Source organism: Caretta caretta, chromosome 14 (assembly GCF_965140235.1).
Source record: "Caretta caretta isolate rCarCar2 chromosome 14, rCarCar1.hap1, whole genome shotgun sequence".
NCBI classification, from domain to species: Eukaryota; Metazoa; Chordata; order Testudines; family Cheloniidae; genus Caretta; species Caretta caretta.
Genome location: NC_134219.1, coordinates 14,797,346 through 14,816,774, shown reverse-complemented (window position 1 = coordinate 14,816,774; position 19,429 = coordinate 14,797,346). Strand labels below are relative to the sequence as shown.

The following is a 19,429-nucleotide window of genomic DNA, read 5'->3' as shown; positions in this document are numbered from 1 at the left end:
GAGAGGTACAGCTAAGATGACTTACACCTACTCCAAAAATTCCCTGTCAGCTGGAACATTGGTTCCATGAATGTATTTTATTCATGTAACTTATTTGCTGATGGGATGCCCTAGGTGTACACATTGCTTTACAAAGCACATGCAAGAACAAGGCTCCTGCCCTGCAGAGCTTGCACTGTTATTCAGACATGCAGTATACAGCTTAATTCAAGCATAAGAAGCAGGAAAACCTTCTTAGGGAGGTGGTTGAAGCAAGTATTAGAAAAGGCAATTAGCCCACATTTAACCACTCCATTGTACAATAATAATGATGATAAACAGTAGTGATAAAAGCAAATGACTGCAGAAAAACATCTTCTCCAGAGCTGACTCATACTCCTGTAGCTCTGCCTGGGTCCCAATTCGCTGCCCTTCCTCATTGATTCTTCCCGTAAGCATGGGTAGTTCTATATTTCCCTTTCCAAGTGGGTTTGAATCCCTCCTCTCCTCTTGTCCCACGGCCATCTCAGTCAGCGAATCTCCTACAATGGGCAGAACAGCAGCCAAAAGTAAATATACATAAGGGTAAATTGTGGACAAGAGCTGAGGCCTGCATGATGCTAACCTTGACTTTATTTGCTTGATAGTTTTTATTAAAATTTCATACATTTTTCCATCAGAAAATCTCAGGGACTGTTCTTGCTGAATGGGCTTGTGGGGCTGGCCAGAGTTGGTGGACTCTGCGTGGGGCTAGGTTTACAGCTGAGCCTCCATAAATAACAAAGGTGCAGCTCTTTTGTGTGTGTGTGTATGTAAATATATTTCATTAGTATAATATATGCACCTTGATGACATTGAGAGGTAAGTGTCTTAACTGTGTGTGAATGTATAATCAAATGTGGCCTGAAACACAATGGACTTGGGTTCTAAGCTTGCTAGCATGATTGATTTCCAGAGATAAGGGGCTCCATACTGACAGAACCCTGACACTGGATACGGATATTCAAATGGAGGTAACCAAACACCAACCCTGCTTGCTTAGGAGCTTTCTGGATGATGTTCTATCTTGCTCGCGGCATCTCAGCAGTTTCATAGCCTTGAGGAATGGGTGGTGGGGTTTCTTCTTCAGCTGCATTAATAGGCAGGTCTCCAATACACCCATAATCATTAGGACAAAGACACCTATGAAAAACATCACTGCAAAACAAGACCAAGACAATGTGCTTGATAAACTCTCTGCCTTTCCTTCCTCTAGATCCATGGTTCTTTCTACTGTGGGCTTCTGTTCATAGAAGAAATATAGTGCCCCAATTCCAGAAACTGCTCTGAATAGGGACTTAAAGTATTACTGCTCTGCTGCAGTGGCTACGTGTTCCTCTTCTTACTATCTCTGAATAGGTGGCATGTTTGTATTCTGCTCTCTTCCTTACATCCAGTGCATGTCGAATATAAAGTGACTTTTACTCAATAAAGACAAGTACCTATTATGGGTGGGTCATCAGAAGAAGTGGGAAGAATGTCCTTAAGAATCAGAGCTAACACAGACTCTCCAATGATGAGTGACAGCTGGAAGCTGATCTTGTCCCCAAAAGAGCTGGCACTGAACAAAATAGTCATATCCAGTAAGTAGAGAGCACATGTTGGGAAGATAAGGTTCAAAACGTATAAAATGGGTCGTCTTTTCATGGAGATCTGGAGGGAACAAGGCAAACATGAAATAACAGAATGGCCTGGATTAGTGCTGGTTTTGATGGGATAAGACAGATGCCTCTAACTGTGAAGATAAGAATGGTGGTAGTGGGTCAGACCAAAGGACCATTTAGCCCCCCATATCCTGTCTTCTGACAGTGGCCAGTGCCAGGTGCCCCAGAGGGAATGAACAGAACAGGTAATCATCAAGTGATCCATCCCCTGTTGCCCATTCCCAGCTTCTGGCAAACAGAGGCTAGGGACACCATCCCTGCCCATCCTGGCTAATAGCCATTGATGGACCTATTCTACATTAACTTATCTATTTTTTTTAACTGTGTTATGGTCTTGGCCTTCACAACATCCCCTGGCAAAGAGTTTTTCACAGGTTGACTGTGCGCTGTGTGAAAAAATACTTCCTCTTGTTTGTTTTAAACCTGCTGTTTCATTGGGTGACCCCTAGTTCTTGTTATGAGAAGGAGTAAAGAACACTTCCTAATTTACTTTCTCCACACCAGTCATGGTTTTATAGACCTGTATCATATTCCCCCCTTAGTCGTCTCTTTTCCAAACTGGAAAGTCCCAGCCTTATTAATCTCTCCCCACATGGAAGCCGTTCCATGCCCCTAATCATTTTGTTGCCCTCCTCTGAACCTTTTCCAATTCCAATATATCTTTTTTGAGATGGAGCGACCACATCTTCATGCAGTATTTAAGACAGAGGTGAGCAAACTACGGCCCATGGGACAATCCTGCCCGGCCCTTGAGCTCCCAGCCAGGGAGGCTAGTTCCTGGCCCCTCCCCGGCTCGCCCCTCTCCCCCGCAGTCTCAGCTCGCAGTGCTGCCAGCGTGGGAGGGGGCTGCACTGCAGGGGAGAGCAGGAAGGGAGGCTCACCTGCAGCCACAGGGGAGCAGGCGGGTGGCGAGGGCGAAGCATTGGGCAGCTGTGCAGCCAGCTGGAGAGAAGTGGCACTTTGAATGGGAAACTGCCACTTCTCTCCGGCTGTGTGGCTGCCCCTGCTCCTCCTGAGTCCTCCGCCCATGTTTGCAGGGCTGCATTCTGAAAGGGGCTTTAGAGGGGGGCCTGTCAGGGGGTGGGGGTGTGGATAGCGGTCAGGGAAGTCAGGGGATGGAGCAAGGGGGGTTGGGTGGGGTCCTGGGGGAGTGGTTAGGGGCAGGGGGTCCCAGGAGTTGGTGGTCAGGGGACAAGGAGTTGGGGGGGTTGGATGGGTCAGGGTTCTGAGGGGGGCAGTCAGGGGGTGGGAAGTGGGACAGGATGGATAGGGTTAGGGTTTGGGGAGGCACAGCCTTCCCTACCCGGCCCTCTGTACCGTTTTGGAACCCCGATGTGGCCCTCAGGCCAAAAAGTTTGCCCACCCCTGATTTAAGATGTGGGCAAACCATGGATTTATATAGAGGCAATATGATATTTTCTGTCTTGTCTTATCTATCCCTCGCTTAATGATTTCCCAACATTCTGTTCGCTTTTTGAACTGCTGATGCCCATTGAATGGATGTTTTCAGAGAACTATCCACAATGACTCCAAGATCTTTCTTGAGTGGTAACAGCTAATTTAGACCCCATCATTTTATATGTATAATTGGGATTGTTTTCCAATGTGCATTACTTTGCATTTATCAACATTGAATTTCATCTGCCATTTTGTTGCCCAGTCACCCTGTTTTGTGAGATCCTTTTCTAGTTCTTTGAACTCTGCTTGGAACTTAACTATCTTGAGTAGTTGGTATCATCTGCAAATTTTGCCACCTCACTGTTTACCCCTTTTTTCAGATCATATATGAATATGTTGAATAGGACTGGTCTCAGTACAGATTCCTGGGGGACACCTCAATTTACCTCTCTCCATTCTGAAAACTGACCCTTTATTCCTAACCTTTGTGTCCTATCTTTTAACCAGTTACTTGTCCATGAGGGGACCTTCCCTCTTATCCCATGACAGCTTAACTCTCTAACTGTGGTTGGAATCCAGGCTACCACTATCAACTCAAAGGAGGGAACAGGCCCCAGTGGGCTTCCCACCCTCTAGCGCAGCCCAAGTTTCAAATGCCAGCCTTTAAACACTTGCCCTCATCCTGTACCCGGCTTTCTTTCCTTCCTTGCTTACCTTCATTTCCTCCTTGCTAACCCCAACTTCCCCTCCGCTCATAGTCTGACCCTTCTTCCACCTGTCCTGTTAGCTCTTCCTTACCTGCCCATCTCTTTCTACCACCTACTTCCAGCCACTTCACCTAACCCCCTTTGCCCTCATTTTGGGTCGAGCCCTTTGTTCTTCTCTTGCTCCACTCTTGCTATTTTCCTGCTGGTATTCTCTGTATGAATATTCATGCACATGTGCCCATTGAATACCTATGCCCTCACATGTCTGGTTTTTTTTCTTCTACTCCCCTAAACACACACGCTAAAACTGGAGCGGACAAAAAGGTCCATCTAGTGCAGTGAGCTGTCTTAGAGTGGCCTATAGTAGATCTCACAGGAAGAGGAAACTGCCTTAGACCACATCCTCAGCTGGTATAAATCAGGGTAGCTCCATTGATGTCAGTGGAGCTATAGCAGTTTGTACCTACTGAGGATCTGGCCCCAGGATTGTGGTGTTCTATAGCATGAAAATATGTTTTTGTTACCAGCTATGAAGGAATCCAGTGACTTGCCAGCATTAGTGTCTGACCCCATATGCTCCTATGAGAGCTGTACTGTAAAGCATGATCTGGCTTTGGTTCCACACTCTTTTTGGCATTGTCTCCTGCACTGTTAGGTGAGAGATGCTAGGAATGTGACAGTGGAACTAGCATGAGTTGTCTTGGGCACATGTGCTTCTGGATTTGTGAGACTGCTGTAGTTCTCCCATTTAGACACGGGAGTTATGTATTTCCCCCATGAACTCCTTGTAGAATGCAGCACTTGGCATGAGCACCAAATTGAGCTCTTTCTTGATTTAGCTCAACAGATCTACATTGTAGGGTTCAGGCAGTCCTGGCACAATACTCTGACCCTGCAGAGGTGCCACATTCCGAGACCTCCATTTAGAGGTACAGTAAGTAACTTTCATTTTTATCAGATCATTGTGTTTTGAGATTTTAAACTCTCACAAAGTTGCTAAGGTAGCAATACTAAGCCTTGGACATAAGTAGATAATCTGTATCTTGCTGGACCTTTTGTTAAAATACCTATAATTTATAAAGCTCTTTGCCTGGTGAGGGAAATGTGTATTTGTAATTGTGGGGGTTAGTCCTTTAAAGATGACTAGATTTTGCTTGGGTTGTGTTTTTAGTTTTTGTAGGTGAGCCCTGATGTTCTGAAGGGTGTGTTTTTGATAAGTCAATGAATGAATGAAATATATAGTGTGTGAAATACACTGATGATGCAATACCTCATAGGTGATCACAGCAAACTCCTCCTCCTCCAATGACTCTGTGTGTTGTATGATGTTTATGTTCATGAACTTCCATTCTCCATTGGTCAGGTGATAAAGTTGGCTTTGTTTATTCGCCTCTTCTGTTGTCTGACTGGACAGGAGTATAATGTCTGTTTCTGTTTGAAGAAAGAAAATGAGGACAGAGTGGTTTAAAGGTGGTTCCTTTCTCAGTGCAGGGAGTTCAGATCTGCTGCCATAGTCCAGGTGTGTATTCAGAAGAAGGGAAGAGAAGGTTAAGATCCCCCTGGTGGGAAAATTATATCTCTTGCCCAAAACAGAACTAGTCATGTACTTGGAGCTTGATTCTTACTCCAGGATAAACTGGCAATAACTTCATTGAAATCAATGGACTTATATCAGTCTGAGATCAGAATCTGGCCCAGTGGTCACTGCTTAAATGGGAACAAATGTCTGCTGACAGTAGGAGTTTCATAACTCCATTGGTCTTGGATACTTGGTTGAATTCTGTCTCCCATCTTATGGCCTGGATCCAAATCCTATTGAAGTCAGTGGGAGTCTTTCCACTGACTTCAGTGAGCTTTAGATCAAGCATTTGGAGGAGCAGTTGGCAGTGTCTGTCTCTTCCCTGTGCTTCCATAAATACTTAGGAGTAGCTACTATCTGGCCCTCTTCTGCACAGACTCACTGTTGCAAGCACATTCCTTTAGCTACAGAAGGATGATCCTTAAGGTGGCAATTGTGCAAATTGAGCATTTTCTTGGGAAAAATATCGAGGTCTCGATACCGACATGACTAGCCCCCTTCCCTGGAATGTTTTACTCCCAGATGTGAACTGGGCGTGTTTACTACTTGCATTCCTAGCAAAGAATTTCCTCTTCCAATTGCGACTGGCTGACTTTCTGGAAGAGCTGCTTTAGCCAAACACAAGTTATTGGGCTCAATTCAGGGGTAACCGGGTGACATTTAATGGCCTGTGATACACAGAAGGTCAGATTAGATGATCTAATGATCCCTTCTGGCTTTAAAGTCTAGGAATGTCATGAAACATTTGATACCTTACTTTAACTAAGCCAATTGCTTTTCAAGTGAAACTGAGTTATTAGAATATTTGTAGCTAAATGGAAACCTGTGCTATGCAAACAATAAAAGATCATGCCTGAAAATAAGTCTTGCCTCTCCATTTCTGCGACTACCATGGGGATAAAATAAGAAAGAATGCAGCAGTCCAGACCCTAGATCTCTAGCCTGGAGCTCAGAGCTCTAAGTCTGGGTCCCATCCTGCAGCCCTTTCTCAGTCATGTGATTAGTCCTCTCAACTTCAGCCGCTGGAGTTCTATTTTTAATCTAGACCCTCATGCACATTTTAAGGACTAGACCTTGCAAACTCTTATACAAGTAATCCCTACTGCAGTCAGTGGGACTAATCATTTGACTAGGATGACCACTCCTGGGAATAAAGGGTTTGCAGGGGCAGGTCCTGGATTCTTCCAGACATATATATATAGGAGACTCCATAGTGGGAGATCATGCTATGGCCCTGTTTTCACCTTGCGCCATAATTTTTTTTAACACAATGTACACTATTGAGTAGTGAACATAAAAATGTCAATAGTAGCTCAGACCTGTGATCCATCTAGTCCGTTGTCTAACTGGGGACAGGGGCCAGCACCAGCCAATCCAGTCTAGTTGTAAAAAAGTGAATAAGAATGGACATACCTGAATTCATAAATGAGGATATGCTCATGTTGCACGTTTGGGTGTCAAATGGAAACTGGTGCATCTCCAAGCTGCACGTTATGGTGACCTGTTGCTGTTGGGTTTTGCTAACGATGCCGTTGTGAGTGATGGACAGAAAGGGCCTGCTGAGCGATTTCTCTTCATCCACTCTGAAGGAACCAATGATTGAACAACAATGAAAAGTAAAATGACAAAACACTTGTTGCAGATCGAAGACAATATTTTATTTGCAAACTCGCTGTTAGTCTGACTTTGAATGGTCAGTGAACCTTACTACACACACAACAGGAAACAGAAGAGAAAGGATGAGTGACAGCGAGTAACAAGGGATGAGAGATTTAAAATAAACAGGAGAGGACAAAAAAGCTGTGGGAGGAGATAGGAGAGACGGGAAGAGAGAAAACAAACAGAGAAAGTCTGGGGCGCAGAGAAGGGTCGATAACCCCAATCTACACCAAGATTTGTAGTGCACCCCATTAGCGGGCTAGATGAGACAGAAAATACATTCAAGCATATATGAACCTCTTGCCCCATTGGACCAGGGACTGTTGGCCTAATTCTGATCTCACACAGCTTCCACCCCCTAACTATTGACTTCAGCTGAATTACTCCTGATTTCCACCATGTAAGTAAGAGCAGAATCAGGCCCTATGTCTTTATTTGTATCTTGTGCAGTGCTGAGCACACAGCTGCTTCTTAACAAATAATCATGAATAATTAACCATTTAGGGACAATACCAAATATCATAGTACAGTGGGCATCTCCTGGACTTCCAGAATAAAAAGTAACAGGAGCCTCTAAGATATACTGTTGGAGTCTGTCTCCTTTTGATTGGCTTCCCTGTCTGTCAGATTGTGCAGCCTATGGGAAAACTTTCTCTACTAGTGCCCCCTTGCTTCGGGACTAAAAATCCCCGTTTTATGTAATGAATGTTTTCTTACTGTAGCATGAGATCAGTTAATTGATTCTTAGCTATTTCGCACACCCCCACACACATACAATTCACCCAGCAAAACCTTTCCTTGTGTGAATAATCCTCACTCAGATGAGTTAGTTGCATTGATTTCAGTGGCTCCCATCATGTCCCTCATAATTACCCTTCTTACAGAAGCAAGTTGAAATCGGCCAAGGAGAGTCTTACTGTTCATAAATGATGATATATGGGGACCAAAATGTATCCACTGGCAGAACGAGGTTGGAAATGTTACAGAAATCCTGAGGATTCCAAGTCACAAAGACATTTTTCCACTTCTAGAGGAAAGAAAAATCACGGAATGGAAACAATTTCTGGACTCACAGCACACAGGAAATAGCTTTGATTTTACAGAAAAAAAATCTCTTACCATGGTCACTAAGAAATAGACAGTGACAGTTTGTAGCTTTTCAGTCTAGAGAAACGAAATGGGAAAGTGATTATCATGATTTCCTTAACTAAGGTAGGTACGGAGCTTGGGGGCTGTTCAGAAGGGTGTCAGAGATATGAGAAAATCAGGTCAAGCCAATAACTTACTGTTGTTGGTCTTACAAACTGGGGAGTAGATTGGGACGGTAAGATTCAATGTTTGGAAAAAATAGTTGCCTGATAGAGTACACCTCTCTATGCAAATCTGCGCTAGGAGAGGATCCAGAGCAGTAGAATGGGAGAAAAATTACAACATGGCTCAGGGAAATAGAGTCTTCAGACTCTGATCATAAGAACATAAGAATGACCCTACTGGGTCAGACCAAAGGTCCATCTAGCCCAGTATCCTGTCTTCCAACAGTGGCCAGTGCCAGGTGCCCCAGAGGGAATGAACAGAGCAGGTAATCATCAAGTGATCCATCCCCTGTCGCTCATTCCCAGCTTCTGACAAACAGGTTCTTGGTATATAAGGAGGGAAAAACCAAACAAGAACTGCACAAGTCCTTACTGACTCTCCCCGCTCCCCCCAACTCCACTTTGCTGTACCATCAGATAATAATGTGTGTTTCCTTCACCCAGGCTAAGCAGAGGGCGGTGTTTCCCTTGTAAGAGGTGCTTTTTATGCGTGTGCAGGAAACAGAAAAAGAAAGACGTTTTGATGAAATCCAAATCAAGGATCAAGTTCCTGAGTATTTTTGGACAACTTTGCATTACTTTGGCAACACAGTGTAGCTTAACAAGTCAATTAAAAAGTGGATAAGAGGCTGCTATAGAAATGAATCTTGCCCTGGACTTTGATCTTTTAGAGCTCATTTTAATGTGACACCTGTCCAATATGTGATCACTAAAACAGTTTTAAACAACTCTCACATTTGTGCGGATGTGACAAACTATTTTACACCTGGCACCTCCAAACATTGCTCTGGATTCTACTTTCAAACCACAGCCATGAAGTCTGGAGAAGGTCAGAAGAAGACCTAAGGTTCGGGTTCTACTTTTTCAGATCAGTGACAGTAACTGGGGTTACTCCTGATTTGTGCTGGTATGAGTGAGAGAAGTCATTCACTCACTTTAGGATCATCAGCTGCCTCAGCTTTTCAATCTCCACAATATTTCCTACTATACAGAATAATAAAGAGGTTTGTTTCCTTACCACTGAGAGGATGGACATCAATATAAATTGTACCTCCACTTTCAACGGCTCTTCCCAATTTTCCTTCGGTATTGTATGTAGTGCGGGTGCCTTTTCAGAGGAGATATTCAGGTACTGAAGAACGTCGTCGTATTTACAGAGCTGTTCTGGGGCAGCACCTGTGGAAATAAAATGAGTCTGGTTATGTCCAAATCATTTTATCAGAGCAATACTGGGCAGGATCTCAGCATACACCACACAGCCCGCTTATGGAATAGGAATGCATCAGAGGATTAAAAGACATTGGGCTGTAGCTGCTAGAAAACCACTGTCAGATCTTTGTCCCCTTTCACACTGGCAGGACTAGGGTGCCCGTTTTAATCTTCCTCATACATGTATGAGAATATAAATTACTCAGGGGTTTTCCCCTGGTCCTACTATAATTTGACTTACCTGTTGCCAAAGGCAACGTGAGAATAGCTAAGAATGCTTCCCACATTGTTCCCCTTTTCCTAATGAGGCAAATGGTGAAGCTGATGCTACAGCTAGTTGCCAGTGGCTATCAGCTGATATGCAGCTGGTGATTTGATATTAATCGATGTAGGGAGGAAGCTTATGTAATTGAAGCCTTGTTTTTTTTATGAAAAATTCAGTGATAATGGCACAATGTACTCAGCTGGCTCTTGGGATCAGCTCGTCAAATTATTGTTAATGAATTGATGTTATGGGGCCAATGCTGTGGTAGGAATAATTTGCTTTAACCCCATCATATCACATCGTGTTCCCATTATGTCTCTGGCATTTAGGGCAGCAACGAAGCTCCTCCACTCCTGTCTGTTTCTGGCAAGTCTTTCAGTGGTTCCTCAGTTGTGCCCCAGGTTTCTCAGTCCAACTGCCACAGCTCTCTGCCATGTTGTTTTCGGGAGGCCTCGTTTTCGCTTTCCTTCAGGTGTCCATCTTAATGCTATTCTGGTGATGCAATCAGTTTCCATCCGAAGCACATGACCGATCCATCTCCAATGACTCCTAGCAATGATGGTGCTCAGATCCCCTTGGCTGCACTGAGTGAACAGGTCTTGGTTTGAGATTGTTCGGGGCCAAAAGATACGACGGATTTTTCTGAGGCGTGTTGTAAGGAATGAAGATAGTTTGGACATGTCATGCTTTCTCATTCCCTAGCATTCTGCACTGTAAAGTAGTATTGAAAGTACACAGCTCTGATAAATCTTGAGTTTGGTTTTGGTGTTGTATTTTGATGATTTCCAGACTGTATTTAAGCTCCTGAAGGTGTTCCTGACTTTATTGATTTTGTTTTGGATGTCATCGCTTGTTCCACCATCCTGGCTGATGGTGCTATCCAAGTATGTGAATGTTTCTACACTGGTGAGAACATGATCCTCTATCTGTACTGGTGATAGTGAGGTAATGTTAAAGGTCATGACAGCTGTCTTATTGCGGTTGATTTTCAATCCAATTTGCTGGCTGAACATGTTGAATCGAGTTGTTTTTTCTTGTATAGGGTGTTGGGTATGTGTTAGGAGAGCGAGATCATCTGCAAAGTCCAGGTCTTCAGGGGATGAGAAGGGTGTCCATTTAATACCTCTTGTCATATTACTGTTGTATGCCACCTTATCCAGTCAATGGCAATGTTGGAGAGGCTTGTAGACATGATACACCCTTGATGTACTCCTGTTTTGACTTCAGAACTGATCAACACTGTATGTAAAGTTGGAATAGAAGCTTTTGATTAAGTTGAGTTTACAGAGAGGGCTCCCATATGCCCACAGAATGTACCATAGGCTAGACCTGTGAATGCTGTCAAAAGCCCACTCAGTCTATGAAGTTTATGTAGAGTTGCCGTTGCCATTCTAATCATTGTTCTATTATGTTTCATAGAGTGAAGATCTGCTCTGTGCATCCACGCCCTTTCCGAAAACCGGCTTGCTCTTTTCTTCGAATGCTATCAATTGCCTCTGATATACACTGGACTATGATCTTGCACAATATCTTGCTTGGCACAGATAAGTGTGATACCAAGCCAGTTATTACAATCACTGAGAATTCCTTCCTTTGATATCTTCACTATAACCCCACTGGTCCACACATCTGGCACTTTTCCCCCTTTCTGATATAAATAGAGGGGCCAGGATAGATGCTGCTAACTCAGGGCATGGCTATACTGGAAACTTCAAAGCGCTGTCACGGGAATGCTTCCCAGCAGCGCTTTGAAGTGCAAGTGTGATCGCACGCGAGCGCTAGGAGAGAGCTCTCCCAGCGCCCCTGGTACTTCACCTCCACGAGGGGATTAGCTCCAAGCTCTCGGAGCCTGTTTACACTAGCGCTTTAAAGTACTCTGACTTGCTGCGCTCAGGGGGGTGATTTTTCACACCCCTGAGCCAGCAAGTTATAGCGCTATAAAATATAAGTGTAGCCAAGCCCTCAGGATTTACCTTGAACACTTCTGCATTCAAGTTATCCTTGCCAGGAGCTTTCCCATTTTTTAAGGATTTGATGGCTTGAATGATCTCTTCCTTAGTTGTGGTGTTGTGTTGATATCAAGAACTTCTTCTGCCCCCCGGATGTTTGTTTCCTCTTTAGGTGGCTCCCTGTTCAGCAATTCTCTGAAATGTTCTGTCCAGCGCATTTCTTGTTCTTTTTCTGTTGTCAGTAGGTGGCCTTGTTTGTCCCTGATGAGAGTGTTTGTTGGTCTCTATCATTTACCACTGATAAGCTGCATCATTTTGTAGACAGTTCCTTGTTCACCATGAGAAGCTGCATCCTCTGCTTGTGTTGCCAGCTGATCAATATAATGTCATTTCTCTGCTCCCACAAGGCCTTTGACCTCCCAGTGTGCCTGGCTATACTGCTTGTGGTATTTATCCTTTAGCTTCTGGGATTTTGTGTCTAAAACTTTTTTCTTCAGAGCTCATCTGGTTTCTATGGCATTCCAAGTGCTGGGTGTAATCCACTCCTTTCTTCTCTTCTGCCTGTTGCCTAGACAGGCTTCACTGCTCTGTTTATAGATTGTTGTTACTTTGTCCCAGTTCTTGCTGATCTCCTTGTGATGTTACATCCCATTTCTTCATGGAAATATTGTTGTGATATGAACATGGCATAACTGAGATATGTTTTATGCACGATGGGTCATGTAAGGTATCTTTGGAAAGGTTATGATTTGCTGAATGTGATTATCCAATTTGTAAAAAGAAAAGGAGTACTTGTGGCACCTTAGAGACTAACCAATTTATTTGAGCATAAGCTTTCATGAGCTACAGCTCACTTCATCGGATGCCTACTGTGGAAAGTGTAGAAGATCTTTTTATATACACACAAAGCATGAAAAAATACCTCCTCCCACCCCACTCTCTTGCTGCTAATAGCTTATCTAAAGTGATTACTCTCCTTACAATGTGTATGATAATCAAGTTGGGCCATTTCCAGCACAAATCCAGGTTTTCTCACCCCCCCCCACACAAACCCACTCTCCTGCTGGTAATAGCTTATCTAAAGTGACCACTCTCCTTACAATGTGTATGATAATCAAGGTGGGCCATTTCCAGCACAAATCCAGGGTTTAACAAGAACATCTGGGGGGGGGGGGGTAGGAAAAAAACAAGGGGAAATAGGTTACCTATTTCCCCTTGTTTTTTTCCTACCCCCCCCCCCCAGACTTTAGATAAGCTATTACCAGCAGGAGAGTGGGTTTGTGTGTGTGTAGGGGGGGTGTGTGTGTGAGAAAACCTGGATTTGTGCTGGAAATGGCCCAGCTTGATTATCATACACATTGTAAGGAGAGTAATCACTTTAGATAAGCTATTAGCAGCAGGAGAGTGGGGTGGGAGGAGGTATTTTTTCATGCTTTGTGTGTATATAAAAAGATCTTCTACACTTTCCACAGTATGTATCCGATGAAGTGAGCTGTAGCTCACGAAAGCTTATGCTCAAATAAATTGGTTAGTCTCTAAGGTGCCACAAGTACTCCTTTTCTTTTTGCGAATACAGACTAACACAGCTGTTACTCTGAAACCTATCCAATTTGTATACATGTATCATGTCTGTATCTGAATATTGACTATGTAACAATTACAACTGTGTGTGTATTTGGGGGAACGCCCACCAGACAGCAGCCTCAATGGTCCATTAAGAAGAACAATAAGACTTGGCAGTTCCCCGGGGTTGCTGCTTTGACCGTACAGGGTCAGGTGATTGTGTCACCAGGTACTAGACACCCATCTTGGGCTTTCAGTGTTTTTCCATTAAGATGGGATGGGGGATCAGACTGGGAAACAAAAGATTCCCACCTTATGTTTAAGGCTGGGGAGTAAGTCAATCAGGACTCTTCTCCATTGCCTCCCCATCCAAGAAGAAAGATTGCTAAAAACACCTGAAGGGAAAGGCAGGATTAAGTCCAGGCTGAGATAGGGGTCCAGTCTGTAAAGACAAATAACTGGAACTCTAAGCTACAGAAACTCTGCAACCTGCCTAAAACAACATTTAGGGTGAGAAATTACATTTTGTAACCTGTTTCTTGAGTGTATTAAGCTTAGTTTCTGTGTTTTGTTTTATTTGCTCAGTAATCTGCTTTGTTCTGTTTGCTATCCCTTATAATCACTTAAAATTTACCTTTTGTAGTTAATAAACTTATTTCTTGTTTAGTTCAAAACCCATTTTGTGCAATTCATATCATGGGGAGACAAAAAGCTGTGCATATCTCTTTCCACATTGAGGGAGAGGGCAAACTTTTATGAGCTTGCACTGTGCAGATCTTTCTATACAGAGCAAGACAATATTATTTTGGGTTTTATACCCCAAAGGAGGTGTGCACGTGAGTGCTGGCCATTCCCCTAGCTAAGCCCTCCCACACACAGCTGATTTCAGTCTGTGTCGGCAGCTGGGTGTGGCCTTACCTGTGTGTGTGCTGGAGAAGGCTTGAGAGCCTAGCACAGCAAGAACAGGGTGAGGAAACCCAGGCTGATGGAAAGGGCAGGCTCAGTGAGACCCCAGCACATCAGATGGCACCCCGAAAAGGGGGAGTCTAACCCGTCACCCTCCTCATCTGCATTCCCCTCCTCTTCATCAAGGTCTGCAAACACCTGAGACCTGTTCTTTAACTACAGAATGAAGGCTTTCTGTATTTTGGGGGACTTGAGCTTGACAACGTCATAACATCTATGTCCTTCTTCTGGTGGACCCACACATCTCAGTTTTAGCTTGATAGAATCTGTCACAAGGTGGTGGTCACTGCCAACATCTGCTCCCCTTTTCACTTTCACATCTGTCAGTGAGCGTCGCCATTTGTCATTGATCATCATATGGTCTCTTATGTCTGCCATTTGGGGAACACCATGTCAGCTTGTGAATTTCACGATGTTGAATTACGGTTCTGCTGATGACTAGGTTGTTCATATTGCCTCTCTCTGTTTTCATTCATGGTGCCACACCCATGTCTTCCCATTGCTCTGTTGTTGTTTGTGTTGTCCTTATAGACCTTGGCACTCAGGTCCGCCATGATGCTAGTTAGGTTGTGGCATGGTACTCTCTCTAACTCTGCCTGTAATGTAAGGTAGAATTTGTCTTTGCTTCTTCATCACTGTCATTTGTCAGAGCATAGCACTGAACCAGGGCAATATTATTGTGTTTCCCTTTCAGTTTGGTTCTCATAAGTCTGCTACTGATGGACTTCCACTTAAGCAGGGACTGCTTCACTCTCTTCTTCAAAAGGATGGCAACACCCTCATGGCGTTGTCTATCATCCCGTCCAGAATACAGCAAAGTTTCTCCGGAGGCTGTTGTTAATCTTCCTGATCCCGTCTATCTGCTCTTGCTGACAGCTGTAGATGTGTCAGCTGTAGAGTCTCATCTTGCTGTGACCTGAGCTAGCTTCCCTGTTTCATACAATGTCCGTAAGTTCCAAAACCCAAGTCTGGTTTTTGTCTTGGTGTTGAGCACTTCAGTCTTCATGCTAGTGGCTTCCTTTCGACTTTCACCACTAATCCCATAGCCCCCAGGCAAAAAGCAAAAAACCCTTATGCAGAGAGAAAAAAGGAAGGATTCAGCCTCACAAAGTGTAATGCTAAAAGCTTTAGTCCTTTAAGGGCCAAATCTTGTGCATTTTTATGTGTCGGGTTTAAATCTGATCCCCCTCCACTGACCTGCATGGGTTTTCTCTGGAAATGGAGTCCCTCTAAGTTTTCACTGGTCTGACAGAGCATCGTTTGGGGCTACACAGCCCAGTTAAGATTCTCTTTTATCTCTCTGCATTCCTGTCCCCATATGTAGGCTGCTCGGGTCGGGGTGGGGGGGAATGAGTGACCCTGTGGTAGAAATTCTCCATTTTCTAAACCATCAGTCCTTTTACACATTCACTCCACCCTTATCTCTTTTACATTTTGTGGGGTGAACAGACAATTTCAGCACCTAGACATCATTCCCTAAAACTTCCTAGCCCTAATTCCCAGTGCGGGTTTGTCACTTCCCTTTATGTCACTTTCTTTATTTAAAAAATCCATCTAACTTCTACATGTCTACTGTGGTTGACCCCTGGGAGACTTTGGCAAGAGCTGGAGAAGCAACAGCAGGATATAGTTTCATCTCCGAAAGCGTTTAAGTCCATGGAGTTACATTAGGGGTGATTTGGCCGATGCATTATGTAGCCAATTAGTTCATTGTATCATTTAACTGTGTTATCTATTGTCATGGCAAACTCTTCTGTTAGTCCCTACGTAATCAATGTGTGATAAACAGATATAGGTTGTAGGTATAGGTAGAGATACAAGTAAGATAGCATCATAGGAGTGTGAGACTGATAAGCAGTTAAGTGTGATAAGTACAGGCCCATCGATATGGGGGGGGGCAAAGGAGGCTATTGGCCAGGGGCCCAGGTGATTTAAAAGGGCTCAGAGGTCCCTGGCCGCTGCTGTGGTAGCCCCAGGCCCTTTTAAGTCATCTAGGTGGGCCGCAGGGCACGTAGGTATGTGAGACCACTCCGGGCCCCATGTTTTGGGGGGCCCCACGGACCTGCGTGGTGGTCCCGGAAGTGACTTGGGCCCCGCCCCACCTAGGTACGGCTCTGGCCCTGGGGACCGGAATTTCTGTTGGTAGGCCTGGATGAGTGTGTATTGCGTATATAAGTAAAGCAAGGCTGTAATATGCAAGGCCTACAGGCTAAGGTTTGTAAGAGTTTAGCTTAACCATGCTAGGCCTCAGGCTTAAGGAGGCATGATATAAAGGTGACCTAGGACTAACCCTTTGCCAGTCAAGTTACAAGATTATGTAAAGAATGTGCCAATAGGTGACGGTCAGGGAAATATGCTGCCTGTACCTGTCTAGACCACAAGACACCTGACTGTAGCATTATGGAAAGTTCTTCTCTTACTGAAAGTATCTAGGTAAACACGTTTACCTAGATACTAAGGAGATGCTAATGAGACAAAGGGGGCAACCTATGAAAAGTGGAGCACCCCAAAATGTATGGGGTGTGAAAGTACAGAGGATGTAATGTTGTGAAGCTCTTTTCAAACCAGGAGCAGGGGAAAGAGAGCTGGCTGGCCGCCTGGGCTGTCAATCGCACAAAGAGACACTGGAGGGACTTTCTTTCCCTACAAAGCGTCCTGGGTAGGGAAGCCCTTTATAAATCAGCTTCCAGTTGAGAGTGAGAGAATTGCAGGAGGGAAGATCTGGTGGTGCACTCTAGGCTTGTTGGAGGTGTGTCATAGAAGGTATTCCTTGCTGGTGGAATTTATTTATTTAAAATAAATCCAGGCTTTTTTGTTTTTAAATTTGTCCAAAGTTGGTCTTGCTGCTGCACGCTGCCACAGGGGAATTGACCCCTGGTCTTCCATATCTCCGGTAAGTGCCCCAAGAACTAAGGATGGCTGTCTTTTGGCAGTCTTGTGACTGTAGCTCTTTGAAAACACTTGGGAACAAAATGTTCTGGGTTAAACATGTTTTGTTTGAGCTGAAATAAAATTTTTTGATTCACTGACATTTTTCATGACTTTTGGATTTTGTTGTGAAAAGATAAAGTGCTGAAAAGATAACGTGTTTTCCACCCCCATCCCCCAATCTCTTGCTGTAACAACATCACCTAGCTCTAAAGTAGTATGAAGTTAACAGACTACCCTCCTGGTAAGAAAGTTACATGGTCTCTCAGTGCTGGCAGTTTATCCACCTTAGCTGCCTCTGCTTAAAGTGCCAGATGCGTCCTGACGTCCATTCTTCACCACCCGTCCGCTCCCTGCACTGTTTAGATTCCAGAGGCTTTGTGCCTTCACAACTGCCCGGCCCTGCTTCACTCGGTGCTGCTCTAACACACCCTTCCTGACGTACGATTCTCTGCATCCCCAATGCTTGTGCTTTGCAGGCTAAGCAAAGCTTAGAAACCCCAGAGGCTCATGACCCCAGATCCCTCTTATAAAACACACCCATCCAATACTAAAAAGGCCTGTGGAGGGGAGCTCTTCCTTAGGGGCTGTGGAGGGAGAGGATAGACTGGTCATTAGTGAGACTTTGCAAAGCTCTCATGTGCCTGCCATGGTCCCCCTGACTGTCTCTGCATTCTCTGGTTTGTTGTTTGATGTGGACGATCCTTCCATGCTGGACACGGCTGTTCCTTCACTTGTTTATTGGCCGGCAAACACAGCTGGCTCATATGCCTGTATGTCTGAGGTTCAACTGGGGATGTGTGTCTATATGTATGTAAATAGGCTCATACCCCACACTGTGTTATACCAATAAATTAAAAACCAGCAGGATCTTATTAAAGGGAAAAAGGCAAAATACCACATTTATTGTGAATACAGAAAGAATCATAGTAAGCAGTTAGTTATAGCTATAACATTCCATTCAATCTCATATTCATTCACACATTCATTCATACAAACACACACACACAGGTTCTGCAAGGTTGTTATCATAGTTACCAGCCTTAGAGTTGCTCATGCCAAACCACTGGCCAGGTGGCCTGGACATGAGGAGGGAGCAGGGCCTTGTCAGATGCTCATCTGATGCTCCTGGAAGTTGGTTTGCAGAATCAGACCCCAAAGTTCTCACTTTTTAGAGTCTATTTTTATAGGAATTTCTTCCTATGCCAGTCTATGGGAATTGCTGCTTCATGCTGTTGCTGAATCAATCAGCAGATAGCACATTCCTGACGGCTCCGTGCTGCTAGATGTTATCTTGTTCTTTGGTTCTCCCATTCTTGAGGCTGCTGGGTGGATTCCAATCTGCCCCCTGGGGTCCTCTGGTTATTTCCACTTGATGCCTTCTTCAGCCGATGGACACTGGATTCTTAGGCGGCACCTCCCTGATCATTCAGTTATTATCCACACCAAGCATCCATCCACATACATCCTCTATCTCTATTTTAATCACAATTGTTAATACAAAAAAAGGGGGGGGGGAGTCTCTGGGTGCTGTTTCTGTTGTTAGAGTATTGCTTTGGGTCTCTCTCTCTCTGTGAATTGCTTTGAGAACAGACTCTGCAAGTTTCACACATAGAGGGAGAGAAACAGTATCAAAAACCAAGAGACCTCTTAATTAGTAATTCCCTGGAATTTAAACTATGGGGAATCAAACTCATTTGTGATTTTAATACAGAACTTCTTTAATACGATCCAACAACCGGTGTATATAGAGAGAGTAAGGGCCACCACAGTGGAGCCAGGCTCTACGGCAGCCTCTGTAGCATTGCCCACCACCCAATCCTTTGCTTCTGTAGCCTATGGAGCCAAATCCTGCTCCTGTTAGGTCCTGGCAGAGCTCCCCAAGGGCGGGGACTCCACCCCCAGAATGACCATGTCTCTAACCCAGCTAGATCTTAGATGCTGAACTCCCTCGCTCAGCCCAGACCAGCAGGGGGGTGGGGGGGAAGGGTTCCACGTCTCAGCCCCTCACCGTGCTGCATGGCCAGCCAGTGTGGGGATGAGCCTTGGTGCCCAGCCAGGGGTCTTTCCCCCATGGAGGCTGATCTAAAGGAATGGGAGCTGGGACTAGCCTTTTCTACTCTCCCCCATGGCCTGTGTGCCTTGGAAAAATGAAACTAGCCAAACAGCCCATGCATGGCTGAGCTTAAACTGAGAGCAGATGGAAAGGAG

At 44.6% G+C, this 19,429-nt stretch overlaps 1 protein-coding gene across 1 annotated transcript; it reads right to left on the bottom strand.

Annotated features, from left to right (window-relative positions):
• Positions 1-88: 88 nt before the first annotated feature.
• Positions 89-9,954, bottom strand: LOC125621111 (5-hydroxytryptamine receptor 3A). The gene is made up of 9 exons (XM_048817599.2): positions 9,789-9,954; positions 9,357-9,514; positions 8,145-8,189; positions 7,943-8,052; positions 6,780-6,949; positions 5,058-5,218; positions 1,461-1,671; positions 1,009-1,176; positions 89-521 (listed from the first exon to the last, which is right to left on the bottom strand). The coding sequence occupies exons 1-9, from the start codon at positions 9,832-9,834 to the stop codon at positions 283-285; spliced, it is 1,308 nt and encodes a 435-aa protein (XP_048673556.1). The 5' UTR covers positions 9,835-9,954; the 3' UTR covers positions 89-282.
• Positions 9,955-19,429: the final 9,475 nt, after the last annotated feature.